The following is a 24,212-nucleotide window of genomic DNA, read 5'->3' on the forward strand; positions in this document are numbered from 1 at the left end:
TCTGCCAAAGCCCATGTCAAGGTGCTGAGACTAATCAGACTGGGATGCCTTGGTAACGTCTGCCAGGAGGAGGATCGGGGTGATTGCTTAGGTCAGTTTTAATCATCCTAAAGGGCTATAGTCCTCATTGAGTGGTCTATTATTTTATTGAGTGAATGTGGACTGACTTGTTTTATTGAAGGGAAGAAAAGTCTGTTTAAAAGAGTCTGGATTCAAGTCACTAAGACTTTTGTTTGCTATTCATGCTTTGGGGCCAATGGCCATTCACAGACTCACTCTCAAGAACTGCTTGAGTCTACTCCATTCCTCCCTAAAACTCTATGCGGCCCTAGAACTGAGTAACCTCAAAGAATAGTGTTGAATTGATCAAGGCATGATACAGAAAGCTCCTGCAGACACTAATAAAAACAAGCTCCCTTGCCTCATTCCCTCTTTTGTTGCTGCTATCCACTCCACTTCAATGGTGTATATAGTTGGGGTTAGAGAGTTTATACACAGTGTGGTTGTGTGTTAGCGGTCTGTGGATTTAGAGTTGCACAACATGCCCCATTCTTAGCCTCACTTATCTGGTTGTTTTTAGATTTAATCTTCAGCCTTCAAATGATCCTGACTAGAATGCTGCAAAGAAACTATGGCAAAAGGTTGATCATCATGTTTGGTTGCGCCGTGACATCAACTAGACAAATACAGGTTCTACAAAGTACTATGATGTAGATAGTAGGTATGAGCTGGAAGTAGAGGCCTAAGCATTATTGTTCACTAGTTTACTCCAAGTAGGGAAAGGGTAGTGGGGTTGGAAAGTAATAAAGGGGAATATATATATATTTTTAAAGGATATGTATGTGTATGTATGTATGTATGTATGTGTGTGTGTATGTGTGTATATGTGTATATATATGTGTGTATGTATATATCCATGTATATATACAGTGGGGAGAACAAGTATTTGATACACTGGCGATTTTGCAGGTTTTCCTACTTACAAAGCATGTAGAGGTCTGTATTTTTATCATAGGTACACTTCAACTGTGAGAGATGGAATCTAAAACAAAAATCCAGAAAATCACATGATGTATGATTTTTAAGTAATTAATTTGCATTTTATTGCATGACATAAGTATTTGATCACCTACCAACCAGTAAGAATTCCAGCTCTCACAGACCTGTTAATTTTTCTTTAAGAAGCCCTCCTGTTCTCCTCATTACCCTCCTGTTCTACTCATTACCTGTATTAACTGCACCTGTTTGAACTCGTTACCTGTATAAAAGACACCTGTCCACACACTCAATCAAACAGACTCCAACCTCTCCACAATGGCCAAGACCAGAGAGCTATGTAAGGACATCAGGGATACAATTGTAGACCTGCACAAGGCTGGGATGGGCTACAGGACAATAGGCAAGCAGCTTGGTGAGAAGGCAACAACTGTTGGCGCAATTATTAGAAAATGGAAGAAGTTCAAGATGACGGTCAATCACCCTCGGTCTGGGGCTCCATGCAAGATCTCACCTCGTGGGGTATCAATGATCATGAGGAAGGTGAGGGATCAGCCCAGAACTACACGGCAGGACCTGGTCAATGACCTGAAGAGAGCTGGGACCACAGTCTCAAAGAAAACCATTAGTAACACACTACGCCGTCATGGATTAAAATCCTGCAGCGCACGCAAGGTCCCCCTGCTCAAGCCAGCGCATGTCCAGGCCCGTCTGAAGTTTGCCAATGACCATGTGGATGATCCAGAGGAGGAATGGGAGAAGGTCATGTGGTCTGATGAGACAAAAATAGAGCTTTTTGGTCTAAACTCCACTCGCCGTGTTTGGAGGAAGAAGAAGGATGAGTACAACCCCAAGAACACCATCCCAACCGTGAAGCATGGAGGTGGAAACATCATTCTTTGGGGATGCTTTTCTGCAAAGGGGACAGGACGACTGCACCGTATTGAGGGGAGGATGGATGGGTCCATGTATCGCGAGATCTTGGCCAACAACCTCCTTCCCTTAGTAAGAGCATTGAAGATGGGTCGTGGCTGGGTCTTCCAGCATGACAACGACCCGAAACACACAGCCAGGGCAACTAAGGAGTGGCTCCGTAAGAAGCATCTCAAGGTCCTGGAGAGGCCTAGCCAGTCTCCAGACCTGAACCCAATAGAAAATCTTTGGAGGGAGCTGAAAGTCCGTATTGCCCAGCTACAGCCCCGAAACCTGAAGGATCTGGAGAAGGTCTGTATGGAGGAGTGGGCCAAAATCCCTGCTGCAGTGTGTGCAAACCTGGTCAAGACCTACAGGAAACGTATGATCTCTGTAATTGCAAACAAAGGTTTCTGGACCAAATATTAAGTTCTGCTTTTCTGATGTATCAAATACTTATGTCATGCAATAAAATGCAAATTAATTACTTAAAAATCATATCATGTGATTTTCTGGATTTTTGTTTTAGATTCCGTCTCTCACAGTTGAAGTGTACCTATGATAAAAATTACAGACCTCTACATGCTTTGTAAGTAGGAAAACCTGCAAAATCGGCAGTGTATCAAATACTTGTTCTCCCCACTGTATATATATAAACATATATAAACATGGAGGATTGGAAGTAATACAGACAATTACATTGATGGAAGTTACAATCTATCTGCAATATTAAGCTGATCTACCCCCAAATAGATTGAAAAAAAAAGAAAAAAAAGAGTACTATGATCTCTGTCAGTAGCTTGATAATTGGGTTTTTTCACAGTTATGTTGACTGAAGAAAACTGTCTAAAAGTCCTACTATCTGTTACTTGACTCATCTTCACTCTCTGTTTCTCCTAGCTGTTTGAAATCACAGTTCCCATCACGCAAATGACCAAGCCAGTGACTATCAGCTTTGCCAACCACACTGTGTGCCGCTGTCTGTCCAAACTGGACGTCTACAGACAAGTACACTCCATCATACGACGATCTCTACCAGAGTAAGTGTTCCTTTTCTTAATCCAGTCCACTAACTTAGCTATGTTGATCTGCTCCTACCTCTATAGGAGTTAGCGATAGTAGTAATAGTAGGAGTAGTTCAGTAAAGTATCTTCTCTGCAATATATAGGCCTCTTTAAGTGCCCTTTTTGGGGATTCTTAATCCAGTCTATCCATTGTGTTTTTCTGTCCAATGCAGTGGTTCCGTTGAAGTAACTGCTAAAAGCATTATAACAGATATCTGTCACAGGGACTTTTGCAAATGCCCAGAAAGTGAGAAGGAAGCATTGCCCACCACAGGACAGGAAGTACACTTCAAGAACAGTTTGCAAGATGTTGCGGATGTATTTAAGCCTGCAGAAAGCTCGCTCTCGTACCAAGAAACTTAGGATAGCGTCTCCGCTGTCAGCATGCTAACCAAAAATCCCCAGTTCCAACACATTTGCTCAGTTTTTCCAGTCAGTTTCTGGATTCTGGTTCTCTTTATTGGGAGTATATGTGGCGAAAAGGTTGTGTATGTTTTGGATACAATGGGAGGTTGCCTTGTGTTGTACAGCAACAGTATTTTCCCTTGAAAGGATATAGAGGTTCATATTGGCCAATTTAGTGTGGACACCTATTGTTCCTGTGCTGTGAAGGCTTCCTGTCAGTGTGTTGATATTGGAGGTGTTACTACAGGAAATCCCAGCAGTGAACCTTGATTAACTTTCCATCTAGGCAGGGCAGTGCACTGTGGAGCATTATGGACTGAGTCCATAATCACTACGTGGAGTGAGGACAGTTAAATGGATGGTGTTTCTGTCATCAGACCTGAAAGCACTTTGACATAATTAGAGTTAGTGTCATTGCCTCCATCATACACACACCTGTGCAGCACCCACTTGGGTGATGCGAAGATGAGATGTTGCTACTTCTGCAGTGAACGTCCCACCTTACCTTATGAAAACGACAGTATATTGTGAGCAAGAGGTTACACAGGAGCTGTATCTACAGACAGATTCTCATTTTGTCTGTGTGCTGTGTTTACGTCAGAGGAGTAGAGGAGTGTAGACTTGGCCCCGCACCCGAACCCCCAGCCCGGCACCCAGTCTCACGCCACCACATGTACTTTACATTAAGCCGGGGTTTACATACAGTTCTGGGAGCGCTAGGAGCGCTAGGAGGGTGTTTACTGTTTAGCTTAATCAGAACAAGTCGGGGGACAATATTGCTTCCAGAGCCTCAACCAGACTTAGATCAGCCTCTTCTACATTAGGGTATATGTAGCTAGAGGTTTTCCACACAGCAGTAGCAGTAGCAGTAGTAGTAGTAGTAGGAGTATCAGTAGCAGTAACAGCAATAGTAGTAGTAGGAGTATCAGTAGCAGTAGTAGCACTAACAGTAGTTGTAGTAGTTGTAGCAGCAGTAGCACTAGCAGTAGTAGTAGTAGTAGTAGTAGCAACAGTAGCAAGTTGCAGCAGTAGCAGTAACAGCAGTAGTTGTAGCTGGAGTAGTAGCAGTAGTAGTAGCAGCAGTAGCAGCAGTAGCAGCAGCAGTAGTAATAGCAGCAGTAGCACTAGCAGTAGTAGTAGTAGTAGTAGCAGTAGCAAGTTGCAGCAGTAGCAGTAACAGCAGTAGTTGTAGCTGCAGTAGCAGCAGTAGCAGCAGCAGTAGAAGTAGTAGTAGCAGCAGTAGCAGCAGCAGCAGTAGCAGTAGTAGTAGCAGCAGTAGCAGCAGTAGTAGATGCAGTAGTAACAGTAGCAGTAGCAGCAGTAGAAGTAGCAGTAGCAGTAGCAGTAACAGTGGTGATATATGGAGCAGCAGGGTGGGGACGGCCTGTCAACGCCCCAGGGAGAGGAGAGCAAGACCAAGGCTGCGCAAGCAAGCAAACAGGCTGAAGAGCAACACTCCATAAACACTTAGAATTTACTATAGACAATGAGCTCATAGCTGACCAGGGATAAGGGAAAACTCGGGCCCTATGTATAACTCTGGAGCCTACGTATAATCAACAAGGACCCAGAGTTTGACCTGTTTCAGTCCACGTGTTCAGGAAAAACTCCTCGCCCTAAATTGAATGGCTAATTTCAAACCTAAATAAGAAACTGTACACCAACCGACGTATTCACTGGCCTTGCCATGTCAAGTACTGTCAATTCATAGTCTCTAAAGTGACACAATGTTTAGATCAATTGTTGAATAATTATGTTGGTGGGATAAATTCTCTGTAAGTCTCATACAAGTCTTAGTATACTAACAAGGGATCTTGCTCTCTATTTCTGCTCGGTATTGCGCTGTTACAGTTCGACTAGTGTAAATGTTTATTGCCCTTGTGTCAGCCCCACAGACTGAAGGATTAGCCTTTTGCCCGTTCTCGACATGCGCCGGCATGCCGAGAAATGACTCATTTCCCAACGAGAAAAACTCTCCTGCAGCAATGCAATGGCAATTGGAACACCATTGATCTGTAAACCTTAATGTTCTCCATGTCCTAAAGCTGTGGTGTTGTTGTGACCGACCAGGGAGGACAGTATTGCCAAGAGAGAGCTGCAGATCGATCCCAGATGAGAGGCCTGCCACGGCCAGGTCCAGGATTACGTTCCAAATGGCACCCTATTCCCTGTATAGTGCTCTACTTTTGACCAGGGCCCATAGGGAATAGGGTGCCATTTGGGATGCAGACCAGAGGTCCAGGTCACGACTACCTGGCTGAAAGATCTATGGCAGGATGTGAGCCGTGCTACAACAAGGCTGTTTCTCACTAGCCGTGTCATAGGGGCCAGTCGATAGGATAGGTTGAAACACGATGAATTACAATAAAGGTGACTGAGTGTTTTGGGAAAGTTTACTCATGGTATAATGCTTGAGTTCAATAGTAATGTTTACCAATGTGTGATTAATGGATATAATCTTACATGACGTGACTAATTGAAATGCCTGGTCATTGTGTTTTCAGTCAATTTACCTTGGAAAATAAGGGTAAAATTAAATTAAATACATATAAAATTATGGAATAAAGGTCTTATTTCAGAGGAGAGGAAGTTGACAAATGATCAGCGTTCGTCCCCTAAGACACTGAGTTGGTCCTAGAGAACTATCAGAACTATCCTTCCAGAGAGAGTCAGCGAACCTGTTTATTATTATGTGATATTTTACTACAGTATTTTTCTGCCTGCTCCTCTGTCAGAGGGATTTTCAATAGCAGGAGTGAGGGGGGGGGGGGGGGGGGGGGGGGGGGGAATGCATCATTCCTCAGCGAGTGATCTGCTCTCTCTCTCACACATCGGCAGGCTTCGCTCAGCTCCTCGTGTAAGAAAAAGCAGATGTGTTCCTACGGCGACCAGAACTTTTTTCTGCTGGGATACATCCCAAATGGCACCCTTTTTCCTTTATAGTGCACTACTTTTGACCAAGGCCCATTTGGCTCTGGTCAAAAGTAGTGCACTATATAGGGAATAGGGTGCCATTTGGGACGCATCCCTGGTGTTTTTCTTCTTTGCCTTGACACTAAGGGGTGTCTCTTTCCACCATTCCTCTCTGCCTGTAGCTTCAGTGGGGGTAAAGTTACATAGCAGCAACAGTTTATGTTCTGATTGCGGATATAGAGGCATTAAAGCTGTATATAACATCTAGAAGTGACCTAATGGAGTCTAGTCTAGACCAATCCATCCCCAGAATTATTACGGATTACAGAAATAGTACCAAATTAAGCTGTGAGGGCTAATGATAATTGATTAGTTTGGGCTGTGGATTCAGCTAGCTGCTAAAGACTTAAACAGACCCGTGGGTCCAATGGTAGAGCTTTGATCTTTCTCTGGTCGGTTTCTCTGCAGTTCTTTTCCATGGACCTTTACTCTTTACTGTTGTGAATGCTCAGGACACCCAGACCATTACAAGCACAGGTCTCTCAACATGTGTACGGACCTCACCTATGGATGGAAATACATATCAGTGGAAACATCATGAGGAGATGCTAAGGAATGGTAGTCTAATACATGAGTTGGCCGGTTCAGCTGTGATATAAATAGACACGTATCAAAACCTATGGAGAATGCGGTTGTCCGAATGGCAACATCTTGTGATCATATAGTCAGTAGGCTGCCAGCGTTAACACAAGGTGGTCTAACATTACTTATCAAGACCCAGGGCCAAGAAGTGCCAAGGAAGGAGCTCTCTGCCCTCACACATACAGTGGGGGAAAAAAGTATTTAGTCAGCCACCAATTGTGCAAGTTCTCCCACTTAAAAAGATGAGAGAGGCCTGTAATTTTCATCATAGGTACACGTCAACTATGACCGACAAAATGAGAAAAAAAAATCCAGAAAATCACATTGAAGGATTTTTAATGAATTTATTTGCAAATGATGGTGGAAAATAAGTATTTGGTCAATAACAAAAGTTTCTCAATACTTTGTTATATACCCTTTGTTGGCAATGACACAGGTCAAACGTTTTCTGTAAGTCTTCACAAGGTTTTCACACACTGTTGCTGGTATTTTGGCCCATTCCTCCATGCAGATCTCCTCTAGAGCAGTGATGTTTTGGGGCTGTCGCTGGGCAACACAGACTTTCAACTCCCTCCAAAGATTTTCTATGGGGTTGAGATCTGGAGACTGGCTAGGCCACTCCAGGACCTTGAAATGCTTCTTACGAAGCCACTCCTTTGTTGCCCGGGCGGTGTGTTTGGGATCATTGTCATGCTGAAAGACCCAGCCACGTTTCATCTTCAATGCCCTTACTGATGGAAGGAGGTTTTCACTCAAAATCTCACGATAGATGGCCCCATTCATTCTTTCCTTTACACGGATCAGTCGTCCTGGTCCCTTTGCAGAAAAACAGCCCCAAAGCATGATGTTTCCACCCCCATGCTTCATAGTAGGTATGGTGTTCTTTGGATGCAACTCAGCATTCTTTGTCCTTCAAACACGACGAGTTGAGTTTTTACCAAAAAGTTATATTTTGGTTTCATCTGACCATATGACATTCTCCCAATCCTCTTCTGGATCATCCAAATGCACTCTAGCAAATTTCAGACGGGCCTGGACATGTACTGTCTTAAGCAGGGGGACACGTCTAGCACTGCAGGATTTGAGTCCCTGGCGGCGTAGTGTGTTACTGATGGTAGGCTTTGTTACTTTGGTCCCAGCTCTCTGCAGGTCATTCACTAGGTCCCCCCGTGTGGTTCTGGGATTTTTGCTCACCGTTCTTGTGATCATTTTGACCCCACGGGGTGAGATCTTGAGTGGAGCCCCAGATCGAGGGAGATTATCAGTGGTCTTGTATGTCTTCCATTTCCTACTAATTGCTCCCACAGTTGATTTCTTCAAACCAAGATGCTTACCTATTGCAGATTCAGTCTTCCCAGCCTGGTGCAGATCTACTATTTTGTTTCTGGTGTCCTTTGACAGCTCTTTGGTCTTGGCCATAGTGGAGTTTGGAGTGTGACTGCTTGAGGTTGTGGACAGGTGTCTTTTATACTGATAACAAGTTCAAACAGGTGCCATTAATACAGGTAACGAGTGGAGGACAGAGGAGCCTCTTAAATAAGAAGTTACAGGTCTGTGAGAGCTAGAAATCTTGCTTGTTTGTAGGTGACCAAATACTTATTTTCCACCATAATTTGCAAATAAATTCATAAAAAATCCTACAATGTGATTTTCTGGATTTTTTTTCCTCAATTTGTCTGTCATAGTTGACGTGCACCTATGATGAAAATTACAGGCAGGCCTCTCTCATCTTTTAAAGTGGGAGAACTTGCACAATTGGTGGCTGACTAAATACTTTTTTTCCCCACTGTACTGGACATAATAAACCATTAGAGAGATGAGCTACTCTTCAGAGTGAAGAGAAATGCTTTCAACTTGAGAGTGTAAGGTCATCCCAATTCCTCAAATGTGAAATATTAGAGTGTGTTATCCATATCTGTTCTCAGGCAGCTACCGCGGTGAGGTGAAAAGACTGGTAATAATTACAGGTTTTGTGAGTTACTCACAGGCGTAATGAAAAAATCTCTCTCTGGGATATCATAGGATAAACAGTTAGCCATTAGCCGAGCGAGAGGAACGAGGGGGAGCTCAAAGTGCATCCAATCCGTTACCTAAGATGACATTTATCCTGCCGTGCTGCTGTCAGTCAGTCAGTCGGTGGAAGAAAACCTCAGTGCCAGTAAAACGCTTGATGTCAAGAGACGCAGTACAGATGTGCTGCTAAAGCTTTCTGTTTTCTCAAATTTTAAAAGATAAATACTGTGGCTTGCGAAAGTATTCACCCCCCTTGGCATTTTTCCTATTTTGTTGCCTTACAACCTGGAATTAAAATTACTTTTTTGGGGGTTCCTATCATTTGATTTACACAACATGCCTACCACTTTGAAGATACAAATGATTTATTATTGTGAAACAAACAAGAAATAAGACAAAAAAACAGAACTTGAGTGTGCATAACTATTCACCCCCCCCAAAGTCAATACTCTGTAGAGCCACCTTTTGCAGCAATTACAGCTGCAAGTCTCTTGGGGTATGTCTCTATAAGCTTGGCACATCTAGCCACTGGGATTTTTGCCCATTCTTCAAGGCAAAACTGCTCCAGCTCCTTCAAGTTGGATGGGTTCCGCTGGTGTACAGCAATCTTTAAGCCATACCACAGATTCTCAATTGGATTGAGGTCTGGGCTTTGACTAGGCCATTCCAAGACATTTTAATGTTTCCCCTTAAACCACTCAAGTGTTGCTTTAGAAGTATGGTAAGGGTCATTGTCCTGCTGGAAGGTGAACCTCAGTCCCAGTCTCAAAACTCTGGAACACTGAAACAGGTTTCCCTCAAGAATTTCACTATATTTAGTGCCATCCATCATTCCTTCAATTCTGACCAGTTTCCCAGTCCTTGCCGATAAATAACATCTCCACAGCATGATGCTGCCACCACCATGCTTCACTGTGGGGATGGTGTTCTCTGGGTGATGAGAGGTGTTGGGTTTGCGCCAGACATAGCGTTTTCCTTGATGGCCAAAAGCTCAATTATAGTCTCATTTGACCAGAGCACCTTCTTCCATATGTTTGGGGAATCTCCCACATGGCTTTTGGCGAACACCAAAGGTGTTTGCTTATTTTTTTCTTTAAGCAATGGCTTTTTTTTCTGGCCACTCTTCTGTAAAGCCCAGCTCTGTGGAGTGTACAGCTTAAAGTGGTCCTATGGACAGATACTCCAATTTCCGCTGTGGAGCTTTGCAGCTCCTTCAGGGTTATCTTTGGTGTCTTTGTTGCCTCTCTGATTAATGCTGGCCTTGCTTGGTCCGTGAGTTTTGGTGGGAGGCCCTCTCTTGGCAGGTTTGTTGTGGTGCCATATTCTTTCAATTTTTTAATAATGGATTTAATGGTGCTCCGTGGGATGTTCAAAGTTTGGGATATTTTTTTATAACCCAACCCTGATCTGTACTTCTCCACAACTTTGTCCCTGACCTGTTTGGAGAGCTCCTTGGTCTTCATGGTGCCGCTTGCTTGGTGGTGCCTCTTGCTTAGTGGTGTTGCAGACTCTGGGGCCTTTCAGAACATGTGTATATATACTGAGATCATGTGACACTTAGATTGCATACAGGTGGACTTTATTTAACTAATTATGTGACTTCTGTATGTAATTGGTTGCACCAGATCTTATATAGGGCCTTCATAGCGAAGGGGGTGAATACATACGCACGCACCACTTTTCCGTTACTTATTTTTTAGAATTTTTTTAAACAAGTTATTTTTTTCATTTCACTTCACCAATTTGGACTGTTTTGTGTATGTCCATTACATGACATCCAAATAAAAATCAATTTAAATTACAGGTTGTAATGCAACAAAATAGGAAAAACGCCAAGGGGGATGAATACTTTTGCAAGGCACTGTATCTTTGCTTGAGCTTGAGTAGATGTGGGTAAAATGTTGAGTGAAGCTAGTCTTTCGACTCTGAAAGATGAAGGTTTTTTGCAACTGATGCATAGCTAGTTTTACAGATGAACATTTAATGGGGGACCTATTCAAGAAGAGGACGTTTGGCATATGGAATGTTGACGCGCATACTCTGTAGACCTGTGCCATAAATTGGAGCAGGAAAGGACATTACAGCAGGTAACGGCAAGACGGCAGAGCTATAATATATAACATTATGTACAGTGATGCTCTATATCACCAGATACATTTACCGTCAGAAAAACTACTAAATCAGGTGGATACCTCATCTAACGCACATAGTCTACCTTCTATCGTATGTACACGGTTATTATTTATTTCAATTCATCACATTCCAGGGGAGGCCCTGTACATACCAATCCATTCCTCATAGGAAATATAGACAGTACTTGATTTGGTATATGAATCAAAACAACACATACCAAGAGAGGCCTGCACATTCCACATACAAATCCCATCGTGATATGAATTATAGACAGTAGTTGTACTATATTAATCAAATCACATGCAGCAAAGTTTCCCGGCTGCAGTAGAACTAACATGTTCTTGGGATTACCACAGCCTTTGTAATATCAAGGTGGTGACACCTTGGCTGTCTAAACGGACACGTCTGTTGTGTGTTATGAAAGGTGCACGTGTTATTAATCAGATTACGTGTCTTCCTCCGAAGCCACAAACATGTCAGGAGAGTGCGTTACTTTCCTTCTTTTTCATCCACTTGGAATGTGTTGTCTGTTTAAGCCACTGCATGTATGGTAATTGGAAGCACATTGACAATCCCTCGAACGTGTAGAGCTGCCAATGAGCCGTTTCATGGCAACTTCAGCAATTTGTTTTATTTCAAATAAATAGTTGAAAGGGTATGTTTCTGTTTTGCGTAGATAATCAACGCAAAACTTTAATTAAGCCAACATCTGTTTGCATTGTTGCATTTGAAACTAATGCTTTTGTGAATTCAAAGCAGTTATTTTTTTCTGAAGTGCTCTAACCACTAACTGTAATTTGTTATCAGGTCGACTAAGCTCATGGATGCTTACTGTGAGCTGCACACCAATAGTGGAATGTCCCAGATATGTTTTCGGAGGTTCAGAGGTTCTGACCTCAAAGAGGCCTGACTAATTTTGTTATTGCCAGGATTTCCATAATAAAAGCGCCCGCCCATCCCCCTTACTCATCACCCCAACACCCTCTGATGACAGAATGTTGTACCAGGGTCATACATCAGACAGGACCTCCATTTGAAGACAGGATGATCTTAGACCTGGGGAGAAGAAGGGGGGCATGAAGCCCGTGATATGGGGGAGGTGAAGGAGGCTTCATGCCTCCCAACCTGAGTCCCAGGTCTCCCTGACCGTCTGTGTCTGATAAACCCCTGACCGTGCCACTCATCTCACTCCCTCACCCCGTCACCCCCCGACAAAGGGGGCTCAATCAATCGCAGAGAGGGGGTAACCTTAGCTGTTACATCCGTCCACTTTCTCAGTTGTGGCTCGGTGCAAAGGTGAGGGGGTGCTCCTCGGAGCATGGATTGGAGGCATGGAGCGGAACATGGGTCTGGGTCCTCCTGTCCCTCATAGTGGACTCGTAGTCAGTCAGGCTGAGGCTGAACCCCTGAACCCCTACCTGCTGGGGCTGATATTGGGGTGATATTGGGGGTGAGGCCCTGGTCGTCCGTGGAGTTGCTTGCCATGACTGGACCACTTAAATCAAACTGCCAGAGCAGAGGGGGAGACGGAGGGGAGATGGAGATAGAGACTGTGGGGGAGACGGAGGTTGAGATGGAGGGGGAGAGTCATAAATCACTACCAGAGAAGGGTAAGACCTGCTTTTTCACTTCCAGGAGGAAACAAACGGTCTAGTTCCCCTGTCTGTCTGTTAGTTCACCTCTCGCAGGGCTCTTGTATGGTTGGCATTTCCTCAGGATAGAGTTATAGAAAAAGGGTATATTACTGAACCAGAGGCCCGTTTTTTAACAGTGGGTTTGCCCTTACGGATGCCTTTTCAACCGCACTAACTGTCTGAATGCACTGTAACACTTTAGTTATACAGTTGTACTGCACGTCGAATGAAGCCTTAGACCGGCATGCACTCACAGTACAGTGGCTAGTTACACAAGTGTGCGTTGAACGCAGCCTTATCAAACTGTTTAGGAATGTTCCGTGCTGGGGGTACTAGAGTTTGTTAGCATTTTTGCACCTAAACACATGAAGCTTCAAGTGTGAGTTCCAGGAGCTACAGTGGAAGCCATAGCTCTAAAACAGTACTTACCCTCGTGTGTAACATACCGGAAAGTAAATGCAATAATTCATTTTATACACGTCTTTTCTTTACCGTAAACTTCCCACCTGCTCCATTCGTATTCTCCACCCTCTTGAAAGGATTACAACAACGATCCCCCCATAGAGGCACTAAAGTGCTATTTGTTGGCTCTCTCTTAAGAGGCTGAATGGAGTTAGTGTGGTTCTCTTTTTATTGCATTTTCATTAGTGGTGATATACTCAGTCTGGCAGGAACTACTGACTAGAGTATACAGGTATATGTAATATCTCTGGTTCTCCGGAAATGTAGTATATTGTCTTTGGAGGTTGGTAAATGGAAAGAAGAAACTGCAGTGTATACAAAGAATCTGATAGTTGAACTAAATACTAATTCACTTCAATCCATTTTAACTGGATTTATAGCCATTTTATTTTTGTATCAAAACACTTGCAGTTCTACTGCTGTTACATTCATGTGGGTCAGATGTTGCATAGCAACAATCATTTTCCATATAAAGTTAATATAAAGTTGACCTGTATTAAATGCACTCCACTGCATCTTCGATAGTACAAACATGTCCCATTTCAGTCCACAACTCCACCATGCTGAGAGCTAACCCTTTTCTTTCACAGCAGTTAAAGCATCCAGAATCAAGTTCATCTTGGTATGCGACTGTGCTTTCACTGGCCAGCGGTTGTACTGTAGCACGAGTCGTGCGTTTGTCTCAGAGCAAAAAGACAGATGGCTGGAGCTGACACTGGCTCTGATAAAGTCAGTGTGGGTCGATTGCCAGTATGTGATTTCAACTGTATTCTCAGCATTGGTCTAGCCTAATGTGTAACGGTCGGAGAAAAAACAAAGCACTGTGCTCCGAAATGGATGATTTCAGACATGTCAAAAACAAAATAGATCCATATTGGTCTGGCAAGTGTCAGATGTGCTTGTGAAACACACTGTCCACGATGGTCAATCATTTGGCTGATGTGTTTTGTCAATGGGAAGCCAATGGAAAGTGTGTGAGTAGTATATTATTGTGGAGGTTGTGAACTCTGAGGGAGGGAGGGAGGGAGGGAGGGAGGGAGGGAGCGAGGGAGGGAGGGAGGGAGCGAGGGAGGGAGGGAGGGAGAGAGGGAGGGAGGGAGAGAGACAGAGAGAGAGAGAGGGAGGGAGAGAGACAGAGAGAGAGAGAGAGAGAGAGGGAGGGAGAGATAGAGAGAGAGGGAGGGAGAGGGAGAGAGAGAGAGGGCTCTGTTCACAAACACAAACAGACCCCACACAGCCCCAGGACAACAACAACAACACAATTAGACCCAACCAAATCATGAGAAAACAAAAAGAGAATTACTTGACACATTGGAAAGAACAAACAAAAAAACAGAGCAAACTAGAATGCTATTTGGCCCTAAACAGAGAGTACACAGTGGCAGAATACCTGACCACTGTGACTGACCCAAACTTAAGGAAAGCTTTGACTATGTACAGACTCAGTGAGCATAGCCTTGCTATTGAGAAAGGCCGCCGTAGGCAGACCTGGCTCTCAAGAGAAGACAGGCTATGTGCACACTGCCCACAAAATGAGGTGGAAACTGAGCTGCACTTCCTAACCTCCTGCCAAATGTATGACCATATTAGAGACACATATTTCCCTCAGATTACAGCGATCCACAAAGAATTCGAAAACAAACCCAATTTTGATAAACTCCCTTATCTACTGGGTGAAAAACCACAGTGTGCCATCACAGCTGCAAGATTTGTGACCTGTTGCCACAAGAAAAGGGCAACCAGTGAAGAACAAACACCATTCTAAGTACAACCCATATTTATGTTTATTTATTTTCCCATTTGTACTTTAACTATTTGCACATTGTTACAACACTGTATATATACATAATATGACATTTGAAATGTCTTTATTCTTTTGAAACTTCTGAGTGTAATGTTTACTTTTAATATTTATTGTTTATTTCACTTTTGTTTACTATCTACTTCACTTGCTTTGGCAATGTTAACACACGTTTCCCATGCCAATAAAGCCCTTAAATTGAAATTGAATTGAAATTGAGAGAGAGAGGTGACGTACGTGCCAGCCTCACCATGTGCTTCGAGTTAGAGCGGCAAAGTGTCTCAGACTTTTATTATTTTCACTTTCCTCCCCCTAAATGATCATCCTCATTGACAGATCCATTTACATTTACATTTACGTCATTTAGCAGACGCTCTTATCCAGAGCGACTTACAAATAGGTGCATTCACCCTATAGCCAGTGGGATAATCTTTTTTTTTTGTTTAGGGGGGGGGGGGGGGGGGGTAGAAGGATTACTTTATCCTATCCCAGGTATTCCTTAAAGAGGTGGGGTTTCAAATGTCTCCGGAAGGTGGTGAGTGACTCCGCTGTCCTGGCGTCGTGAGGGAGCTTGTTCCACCATTGGGGTGCCAGAGCAGCGAACAGTTTTGACTGGGCTGAGCGGGAACTATGCTTCCGCAGAGGAAGGGGAGCCAGCAGGCCAGAGGTGGATGAACGCAATGCCCTCGTTTGGATGTAGGGACTGATCAGAGCCTGAAGGTACAGAGGTGCCGATCCCCTCACTGCTCCATAGGCAAGCACCATGGTCTTGTAACAGATGCGAGCTTCAACTGGAAGCCAGTGGAGTGTGCGGAGGAGCGGGGTGACGTGAGAGAACTTGGGAAGGTTGAACACCAGACGGGCTGCGGCATTCTGGATGAGTTGTAGGGGTTTAATGGCACAGGCAGGGAGCCCAGCCAACAGCGAGTTGCAGTAATCCAGACGGGAGATGACAAGTGCCTGGATTAGGACCTGTGCCGCTTCCTGTGTAAGGCAGGGTCGTACTCTCCGAATGTTGTAGAGCATGAACCTGCAGGATCGGGTCACCGCCTTGATGTTAGCGGAGAACGACAGGGTGTTGTCCAGGGTCACGCCAAGGCTCTTCGCACTCTGGGAGGAGGACACAATGGAGTTGTCAACCGTGATGGCGAGATCATGGAACGGGCAGTCCTTCCCCGGGAGGAAGAGCAGCTCCGTCTTGCCAAGGTTCAGCTTGAGGTGGTGATCCGTCATCCATACTGATATGTCTGCCAGACATGCAGAGATGCGATTCGCCACCTGGTTATCAGAAGGGGGAAAGGAGAAGATTAGTTGTGTATCATCAGCGTAGCAATGATAGGAGAGGCCATGTGAGGATATGACAGAGCCAAGTGACTTGGTGTATAGGGAGAATAGGAGAGGGCCTAGAACTGAGCCCTGGGGGACACCAGTGGTGAGAGCACGTGGTGCGGAGACAGCTTCTCGCCACGCCACTTGGTAGGAGCGACCGGTCAGGTAGGACGCGATCCAGGAGTGAGCCGCGCCGGAGATGCCCAGCTCGGAGAGGGTGGAGAGGAGGATCTGATGGTTCACAGTATCAAAGGCAGCAGACAGGTCTAGAAGGACAAGAGCAGAGGAGAGAGAGTTAGCTTTAGCAGTGCGGAGTTCTCCGTGACACAGAGAAGAGCAGTCTCAGTTGAATGACCAGTCCTGAAACCTGACTGGTTTGGATCAAGAAGGTCATTCTGAGAGAGATAGCAAGAGAGTTGGCTAAAGACGGCACGCTCAATAGTTTTGGAAAGAAAAGAAAGAAGGGATACTGGTCTGTAGTTGTTGACATCAGTGGGATCGAGTGTTGGTTTTTTGAGAAGGGGTGCAACTCTCGCTCTCTTGAAGACGGAAGGGACATAGCCAGCGGTCAAGGATGAGTTGATCAGCGAGGTGAGGTAGGGGAGAAGGTCACCGGAGATGGTCTGGAGAAGAGAGGAGGGGATGGGGTCAAGCGGGCAGGTTGTTGGGCGGCCTGCAGTCACAAGTCGCAAGATTTTATCTGGAGAGAGAGGGGAGAAAGAAGTCAAAGCATAGGGTAGGGCAGTGTGAGCAGGACCAGCAGTGTCATTAGACTTAACAAACGAGGATCGGATGTCGTCAACCTTCTTTTCAAAGTGGTTGATGAAGTCATCCACAGAGAGAGAGAGGAGGGGGGGGGGGGGGGGGGGGGGATTCAGCAGGGAGGAGAATGTGGCAAAGAGCTTCCTAGGGTTAGAGGCAGATGCTTGGAATTTAGAGTGGTAGAAAGTGGCCTTAGCAGCAGAAACAGATGAAGAAAATGTAGAGAGGAGGGAGTGAAAAGATCCAGTGGCGATAGAAGTGCCACATTCTAAAGTATTACTTCTGACCAGGAACTATGCAGTGTTTCATAATCAAAATGTTCACTACTAGGACGTGTAATGTGGAACGGAAGGAAGCTCTACAGTTCTAAGTTCATTGCTGTCCATTGATGTCTTCCCATGACTCCTCTCTCTTTGATGGTTGTTTGTCTAAACTCAGCCAATCAGCATCCCTCTTATCTTTAAGGGGACAGAAATGTTTCATGTCATCAGAGCCAATTGGCTTATTCACTCTCACGCTAGGATTAGATGTGCTGCTAACCCAACTTTGATGTGCTGGGTGGGTGTTGACAAAATAACCCTTAAAATAGCCCTATCAGTCCAGCCCTGTCACATTTCATCCAACAACCAAAACAACATCAAACGCTACATAGCTTAGTGTAGCTTGGGCCAGGTAAATGAATGTCGATGAAGTGAGGAATTTCCTCTCCAGCTACTGGCACCCAAATGGCACTCTATTCCCTATATAGGGCACTACTATTGACCAGGGCCCATATGGCTCTGGTCAACAGCCTTTGTCTGTCGGTTTCCCCCTCTTCTAATGCTAATAACTGCTTTCCCTTTACAGATGTCTGGTTGCCAATAAAACCTGCCCAAAGAACCACAGCTGGAGCAACCGCTTGTGCAGATGTATGGCGGTGCAACGCGACACCCCTCCCCCGCCCCAGACACAACACTCGGGTGAGTAGGACCTAGTACTGATGCTGATACTGCACCTGTTGCACCGCTTATTGGACTGAATTACCGCTTATTAGACTGAATTACCGCTTATTAGACTGAATTACAGCTTATTAGACTGAATTACTGCTTATTAGACTGAATTAGCTACCGCTTATTAGACTGAATTAGTTACCGCTTATTAGACTGAATTAGCTACCGCTTATTAGACTGAATTACCACTTATTAGACTGAATTACCGCTTATTAGGCTGAATTACCGCTTATTAGACTGAATTACCGCTTATTAGACTGAATTACCGCTTATTAGACTGAATTAGCTACCGCTTATTAGACTGAATTAGCTACCGCTTATTAGACTGAATTAGCTACCGCTTATTAGACTGAATTAGCTACCGCTAATTAGACTGAATTAGCTACCGCTTATTAGACTGAATTACCGCTTATTAGACTGAATTACCGCTTATTAGGCTGAATTACCGTTTATTAGACTGAATTACCGCTTATTAGACTGAATTACCGCTTATTAGACTGAATTACTGCTTATTAGACTGAATTACCGCTTATTAGACTGAATTAGATACTGCTTATTAGACTGAATTACCGCTTAATGTGGTGAATTATGTTTCTCTTTGAGTTCAATATTACTAAGATAGGCTTATGCTGTTCTGAAGGTTTCCTAGTTGTGGTATGTGGTATGGATTGAAGGTGGAGTCAAGAGAAGGTGTTGTGCACGATTAATGGTCTTTTATTGGCCTCTTACAAGACTGTGACAGAGTGAAGCAACATGCTACAGTATAATAAAGAAAGAAAACGGACACGGAGAAGGACAATGTGCTCTTGGTTTTTTACAACAGCCCTCAAAATCCTCACAGAGACACAGACCAGCACTTGAGTCTCTTCAACAACTCACCAACAAGAGAACAACTCATTCCGCTCAATTCAATGTGACGCGAGAATGTACGCGTGATCCCCATACACTATTTACAAACCGAGTCCACAGATGTTGAAAGCTCCCAGGCCACGTCTCAGTGAGTTGCCACTATGAAAACACAACATGGCAGTTGTTTTTCAGCGGACGTGGCTACGCAGTAGAGTGATCTCTGAGTGAACAAACAAGAGACAGAAGAATGCAGAAAGAATCCCAGAGCTCTGGATTCCATAGTATCGTCCCAAATTCGACCCTATTCCCTTTATAGTGCACTACTTTTGACCAGGACCCATAGTGAACTATGTAGGGAATAGGGTGCATTTTGGGATGCAGCCCATGGCTCACGCCACTCTACCCCTGCCACACAATGTTTATGAAGCACTGAAAGCAGGAAGCCAATCAAACAATTCTGTTGTTGCATGAAAGTTAATCTCTCTTAACAGACTTGGCTTCAGAGTTTACTCACTCGTACTCCTGAGTGGCGCAGTGGTCTAAGGCACTGCATCACAGTGCTAACTGTGCCACTAGAGATCCTGGTTCGAATCCAGGCTCTGTCGCAGCCGGCCGCGACCGGGTGACTCATGGGCGGCACACAATTGGCCCAGCGTCGTCCAGGGTAGGGGAGGGAATGGCCGGCAGGGATGTAGCTCAGTTGATAGAGCATGGTGTTTGCAACGCCAGGGTTGTGGGTTCGATTCCCACGGGGGGCCAGTATATATAAAAAAAATGGTATTCACTAACTGTAAGTCGCTCTGGATAAGAGCGTCTGCTAAATGACTAAAATGTATATTAAAAAGGGTCTGGGTAAATTGGGGAGATCAAGCCATCAACATTTGGTTTAATGGGGATCACCCCTTTTCATCAGCTGATAAATGTTTGATCAAAGCATTGCTGATGTTTCTCATGCAGTTGCCAAATTAAAGATGATGTTGATCATCTGTAGGCTTATTGTCCAGTCATACAATGGCATTTACTGGCTGACAATTAATTGAATTGCTCATTGATTATCATTCAACCCCAATGCCATGTTCTACAATTTGATGGAACCCAAAGAAACATTTAGCTAGGCCTATATCTTCCACATTACAGACGAATAATTCTACGAGAGGACTTGATAGCAAGAGCCATACGAGAGCTGCAGAGCTGATTTATGTTTCCTCTTCACACTAACCAGCTTTGACAGGCCCAATCAGAGGTAGATCTAGAAGCTTAGAGGTGCGTGCTCTGCTCTACTCTGCTCACAGGGACAGTGTGTCCCAAATGGTGCATTAGAGGTGCATGTGTATCCCATGTGTATCCCAAATGGCTCCCTATCCCCTAGATTGTGCACTACTTTTGACCAGAGCCCTATGGGCCCTGGTGAAAATAAGCACACTAAAGGGAATATAGGGAGCCATTTGGGACGCACCCATGGAATAGAATGTCTCCGCTATGCAGTCAGAGGCTCCCCAGGTCAGTATGAAACACTAGCTGAAGTCTTCAGAGGAACAGACACCAAAACCCTAGATCTGGACAGTTATAGTGCCTGTGTAATATACAGTTGGTGTCATTACTCCTATAGGGGATTAGGATTTTGATTTAGGGAGACAGATATGTCATTGTGCCTTGGTTATAGTCCGTCTGGATTGAACCATCATCTAGAGTACGGTATCATTCACAGAGGGAGGTGAGGTAGCTAGATCTGGGTTTCGTTTTTCTTTGGTTTGACTGCATCAGGGTTGTCACTAATAACTAATAGAGGGCTCACTCTCCTATTTCTCTGCGATCACCACATCTTGCATAAAGAGAGTAAGAGAGAGAGTGAGAGAAAGAGCGAGAGAGAGATGGAGAGACGAAGGCATACAGTGAGAGTGACAGAGAGATGGAGAAAGCGAGAGAGGGGAGAGATGGGAGAATCGGAGAGAGAGTGAAAAATAGAAAATTAGAGAGAGAGGGAGAGAAAGAAAGAGAAAGAGTGAGAGTGTGTGTAGAGGGAATGAACGTTTGTTTTTTGTCTCCAGGTTTGTGGTGATCTCATAAGTCACATAAGTAATGGTAGTTATGGGTGACTCCCTCTGCTAATCAACCAGAGTTTGGCTGGCAGCTACGTCCTCACTCCCTCCTGTCTCTCTCCCTTCAGATAAGCAGAACATTGGCTTATAAGGATCTCTACACAAGACAGAGGAGCTGAAGATCAGTGAGAGACCTTTCTGGCTCCATTAACTACAGTACACTACCTCCCCTGACGATGACCAAAATCAGAGAGACACCGTCGACACATCGTTAATTATGGCGACGTCAGCCGGCACAGTGTCAAACTTCTGTGTAAAACTGTAAAAAACTTTGACTTGGATGCCACTGAAAATGTCGTGATTTTTTTCAGCTTGCGAAGTTGTTGGAAAAGCCAAACTTGATTTATGATTTACTGTAAATTCGACTCAATAATTGACAAATGACATTGATTCATGGCAAACCACAGTGCAACATTATGCATATTCAAGCATATCCCATAAGGAATACTTGACCAATTATCGGATGTGTTATTGAATAAAATCAATCACTAAAGACTCATGAATTATGAAAAGTGGACATTTATTTTTCTCTTCATCTGAAGCACCACAACAGCAAACAATACAAGCAAACAGTTCATTAATGAGTTAGGGTTAGGAAACCTCTCTGTGGTTAACATCTCTGTGCGTTGCCATCGCAATCTGGGTCTGTTCATCAGCAAACACATAAACACAGTAACGACAGGAATTTAGTTCCTGACTGCAGCCAAATCTCTCTCTCTCTCTCTCTCTCTCTCTCTCTCTCTCTCTCTCTCTCTCTCTCTCACACACACTTTCTCTCTCTCTCTCTCTCTCTCTCTCTCTCTCTCTCTCTCTCTCTCTCTCTCTCTGGAAGATATCACATTTGTTTATTCGCCTGTGTTGTAAGGAAAACATCTGTTTGCTCCACTGGGGGGAAAATATATTGTGAGGGATTTAGGGCAGGAATGCTCAATCTTTTCAATCTATCTCCAATAGTTTGCTGCTGTGATGTCAAACAACAACTCTAGCTAACTTCCAATTCTGCAGGATATTGCTATGTTCTTCTTATGTACAGATATAGGATCTTCATTTGACCAGTTTCTCACAGCAGGAAAGGTTAGGGCAAATCAAGTCTGACATTTTGAAGTGGGAATTAAACTTTAGAAGCAAATTTGCATTTCCTTCTGTGCAGGAAATTTCCTGCAACAACAGGGTGATCAAATTAAGATCCTACATCTGTAAGCTCTTCAGAAAAGTCCAAGTGTTCCATACCATCCGATCCAGGGGGTTACAACATCAACGTCTCCACACGGACGACTAGCCGAAAATAGAACATTTCACAATCTGTTAACAAGTGCTGACAACTCACAAACGATAGCAACCAGGGATATAAAACACATCTGTCTTTAGAACACCTGCATATCATCACTGGCGCCGGAGGGGAGGAGATGGCTGCCATTTTACGGCCCCCTGACCAATTGTGCTATTATGTGTGTTTTTTCGCGTTATTTGTTATTTATTCTGTACATAATGTTTCTGCCACCGTCTCTTATGACCAAAAATAGCTTCTGGATATCAGAACAGCGATTACTCCCCTCGTATTGGAAGAGTATTTTATCTTCAACGAGTCGGACGTGAAGGATATTCAACAGACACCCGACAAGGCCCAAATCCCCGTCATTTGCATGAGAAAGAGACAGAGATATTGTGGATGTAGGTCGGGGTGCCTTGTAAGGATCCAACGGCGAGCGAGTAATCTGCCTCTTCCATCAGTCCTATTAGCCAACGTACAATCATTGGAAAACAAAATGGACGACCTAAGATCAAGGATATCCTACCAACGGGACATTAAAAACTGTAATATCTTATGTTTCACCGAGTCGTGGCTGAACGACGACATTGATAACATACAGCTGGCGGGATATACGCTACATCGACATGATAGAATGGCTGACTCCGGTAAGACAAGGGGTGGCTGTCTGTGTATATTTGTAAACAACAGCTGGTGCACGAAATCTAATATTAAGGAAGTCTCCAGGTTTTGCTGTAGACCACACTATTTACCAAGAGAGTTTTCTTCAATATTTTTCGTAACTGTCTATTTACCACCACAAACCGATGCTGGCACTAAGACTGCACTCAATGAGCTGTATAAGGACATAAGCAAACAGGAAAACGCTCATCCAGAGGCAGCGCACCTAGTGGCCGGGGACTTTAATGCAGGGAAACTTAAATCCGTTCAACCTCATTTCTACCAGCATGTTAAATGTGTTACCAGAGGGAAAAAAAACTCTAGACCACCTTTACTCCACACACAGAGACGCATACAAAGCTCTCCCTCGCCCTCCATTTGGCAAATCTGACCATAATTATATCCTCCTGATTCCTGCTTATAAGCAAAAACTAAAGCAGGAAGCAACAGTGACTCGGTTAATAAGGAAGTGGTCAGATGACGCAGATGCTAAGCTACAGGACTGTTTTGCTAGCACAGACTGGAATATGTTCCGGGATTCTTCCGATGGCATTGAGGAGTACACCACATAAGTCACTGGCTTCATCAATAAGCGCATCGAAGACGTCATCCCCACAGTGACCGTACGTACATACCCCAAATAGAAGCCATGGATTACAGGCAACATCAGCACTGAGCTAAAGGGTAGAGCTGCCACTTTCAAGGAGCGGGACTCTAACCCGGACGCTTATAAGAAATCGCGCTATGCCGTCCGAACTATCAAATAGGCAAAGCGTCAATACAGGACTATGATTGAATCGTACTACACCGCCTCCGACGCTCGTCAGATGTGGCAGGGCTTGCAAACTATTACAGACTACAAAGGGAAGCACAACCATGCTCGCTTCCAGGCAAGCCACACTGAAGCATGCATGAGAGCATCAGCTATCCCGGATGACTATGTGATCGCGCTCTCCTTAGCCGATGTTAGTAAAACTTTTAAGCAGGTCAACATTCACAAGGCCAGACAGATTACCAGGACGTCTACTCCGAGCATGCGCTGACCAACTGGCAAGTGTCTTCACTGACATTTTCAACATGTCCCTGACTGAGTCTGTAATACCAACATGTTTCAAGCAGACCACCATAGTCCCTGTGAACAAGAACACTAAGATAACCTGCCTAAATGATTACCGACCCGTGGCACTCACATCTGTAGCCATGAAGTGCTTTGAAAGGCTGGTCATGGCTCACATCAACACCATTATCCCAGAAACCCTAGACCCACTCCAATTTGCAT

General features: G+C 44.3%; 1 protein-coding gene across 1 annotated transcript in view; it reads left to right on the top strand.

The window, feature by feature from the left end:
- LOC311109980 (vascular endothelial growth factor C-like) overlaps nucleotides 1–24,212 on the top strand; it is a 50,361-nt gene that overhangs the window by 20,441 nt on the left and 5,708 nt on the right. The window contains exons 4-5 of the mRNA XM_084188492.1: nucleotides 2,809–2,948; nucleotides 17,913–18,025. Of these exons, the coding sequence (XP_084044618.1) occupies nucleotides 2,809–2,948; nucleotides 17,913–18,025 (253 nt within the window). The remainder of the gene's footprint in view (nucleotides 1–2,808; nucleotides 2,949–17,912; nucleotides 18,026–24,212) is intronic.

Source organism: Coregonus lavaretus (genome assembly GCF_964263955.1).
Source record: "Coregonus lavaretus genome assembly, contig: SUPER_35_unloc_1, whole genome shotgun sequence".
In the NCBI taxonomy this organism is placed as follows: domain Eukaryota; kingdom Metazoa; phylum Chordata; class Actinopteri; order Salmoniformes; family Salmonidae; genus Coregonus; species Coregonus lavaretus.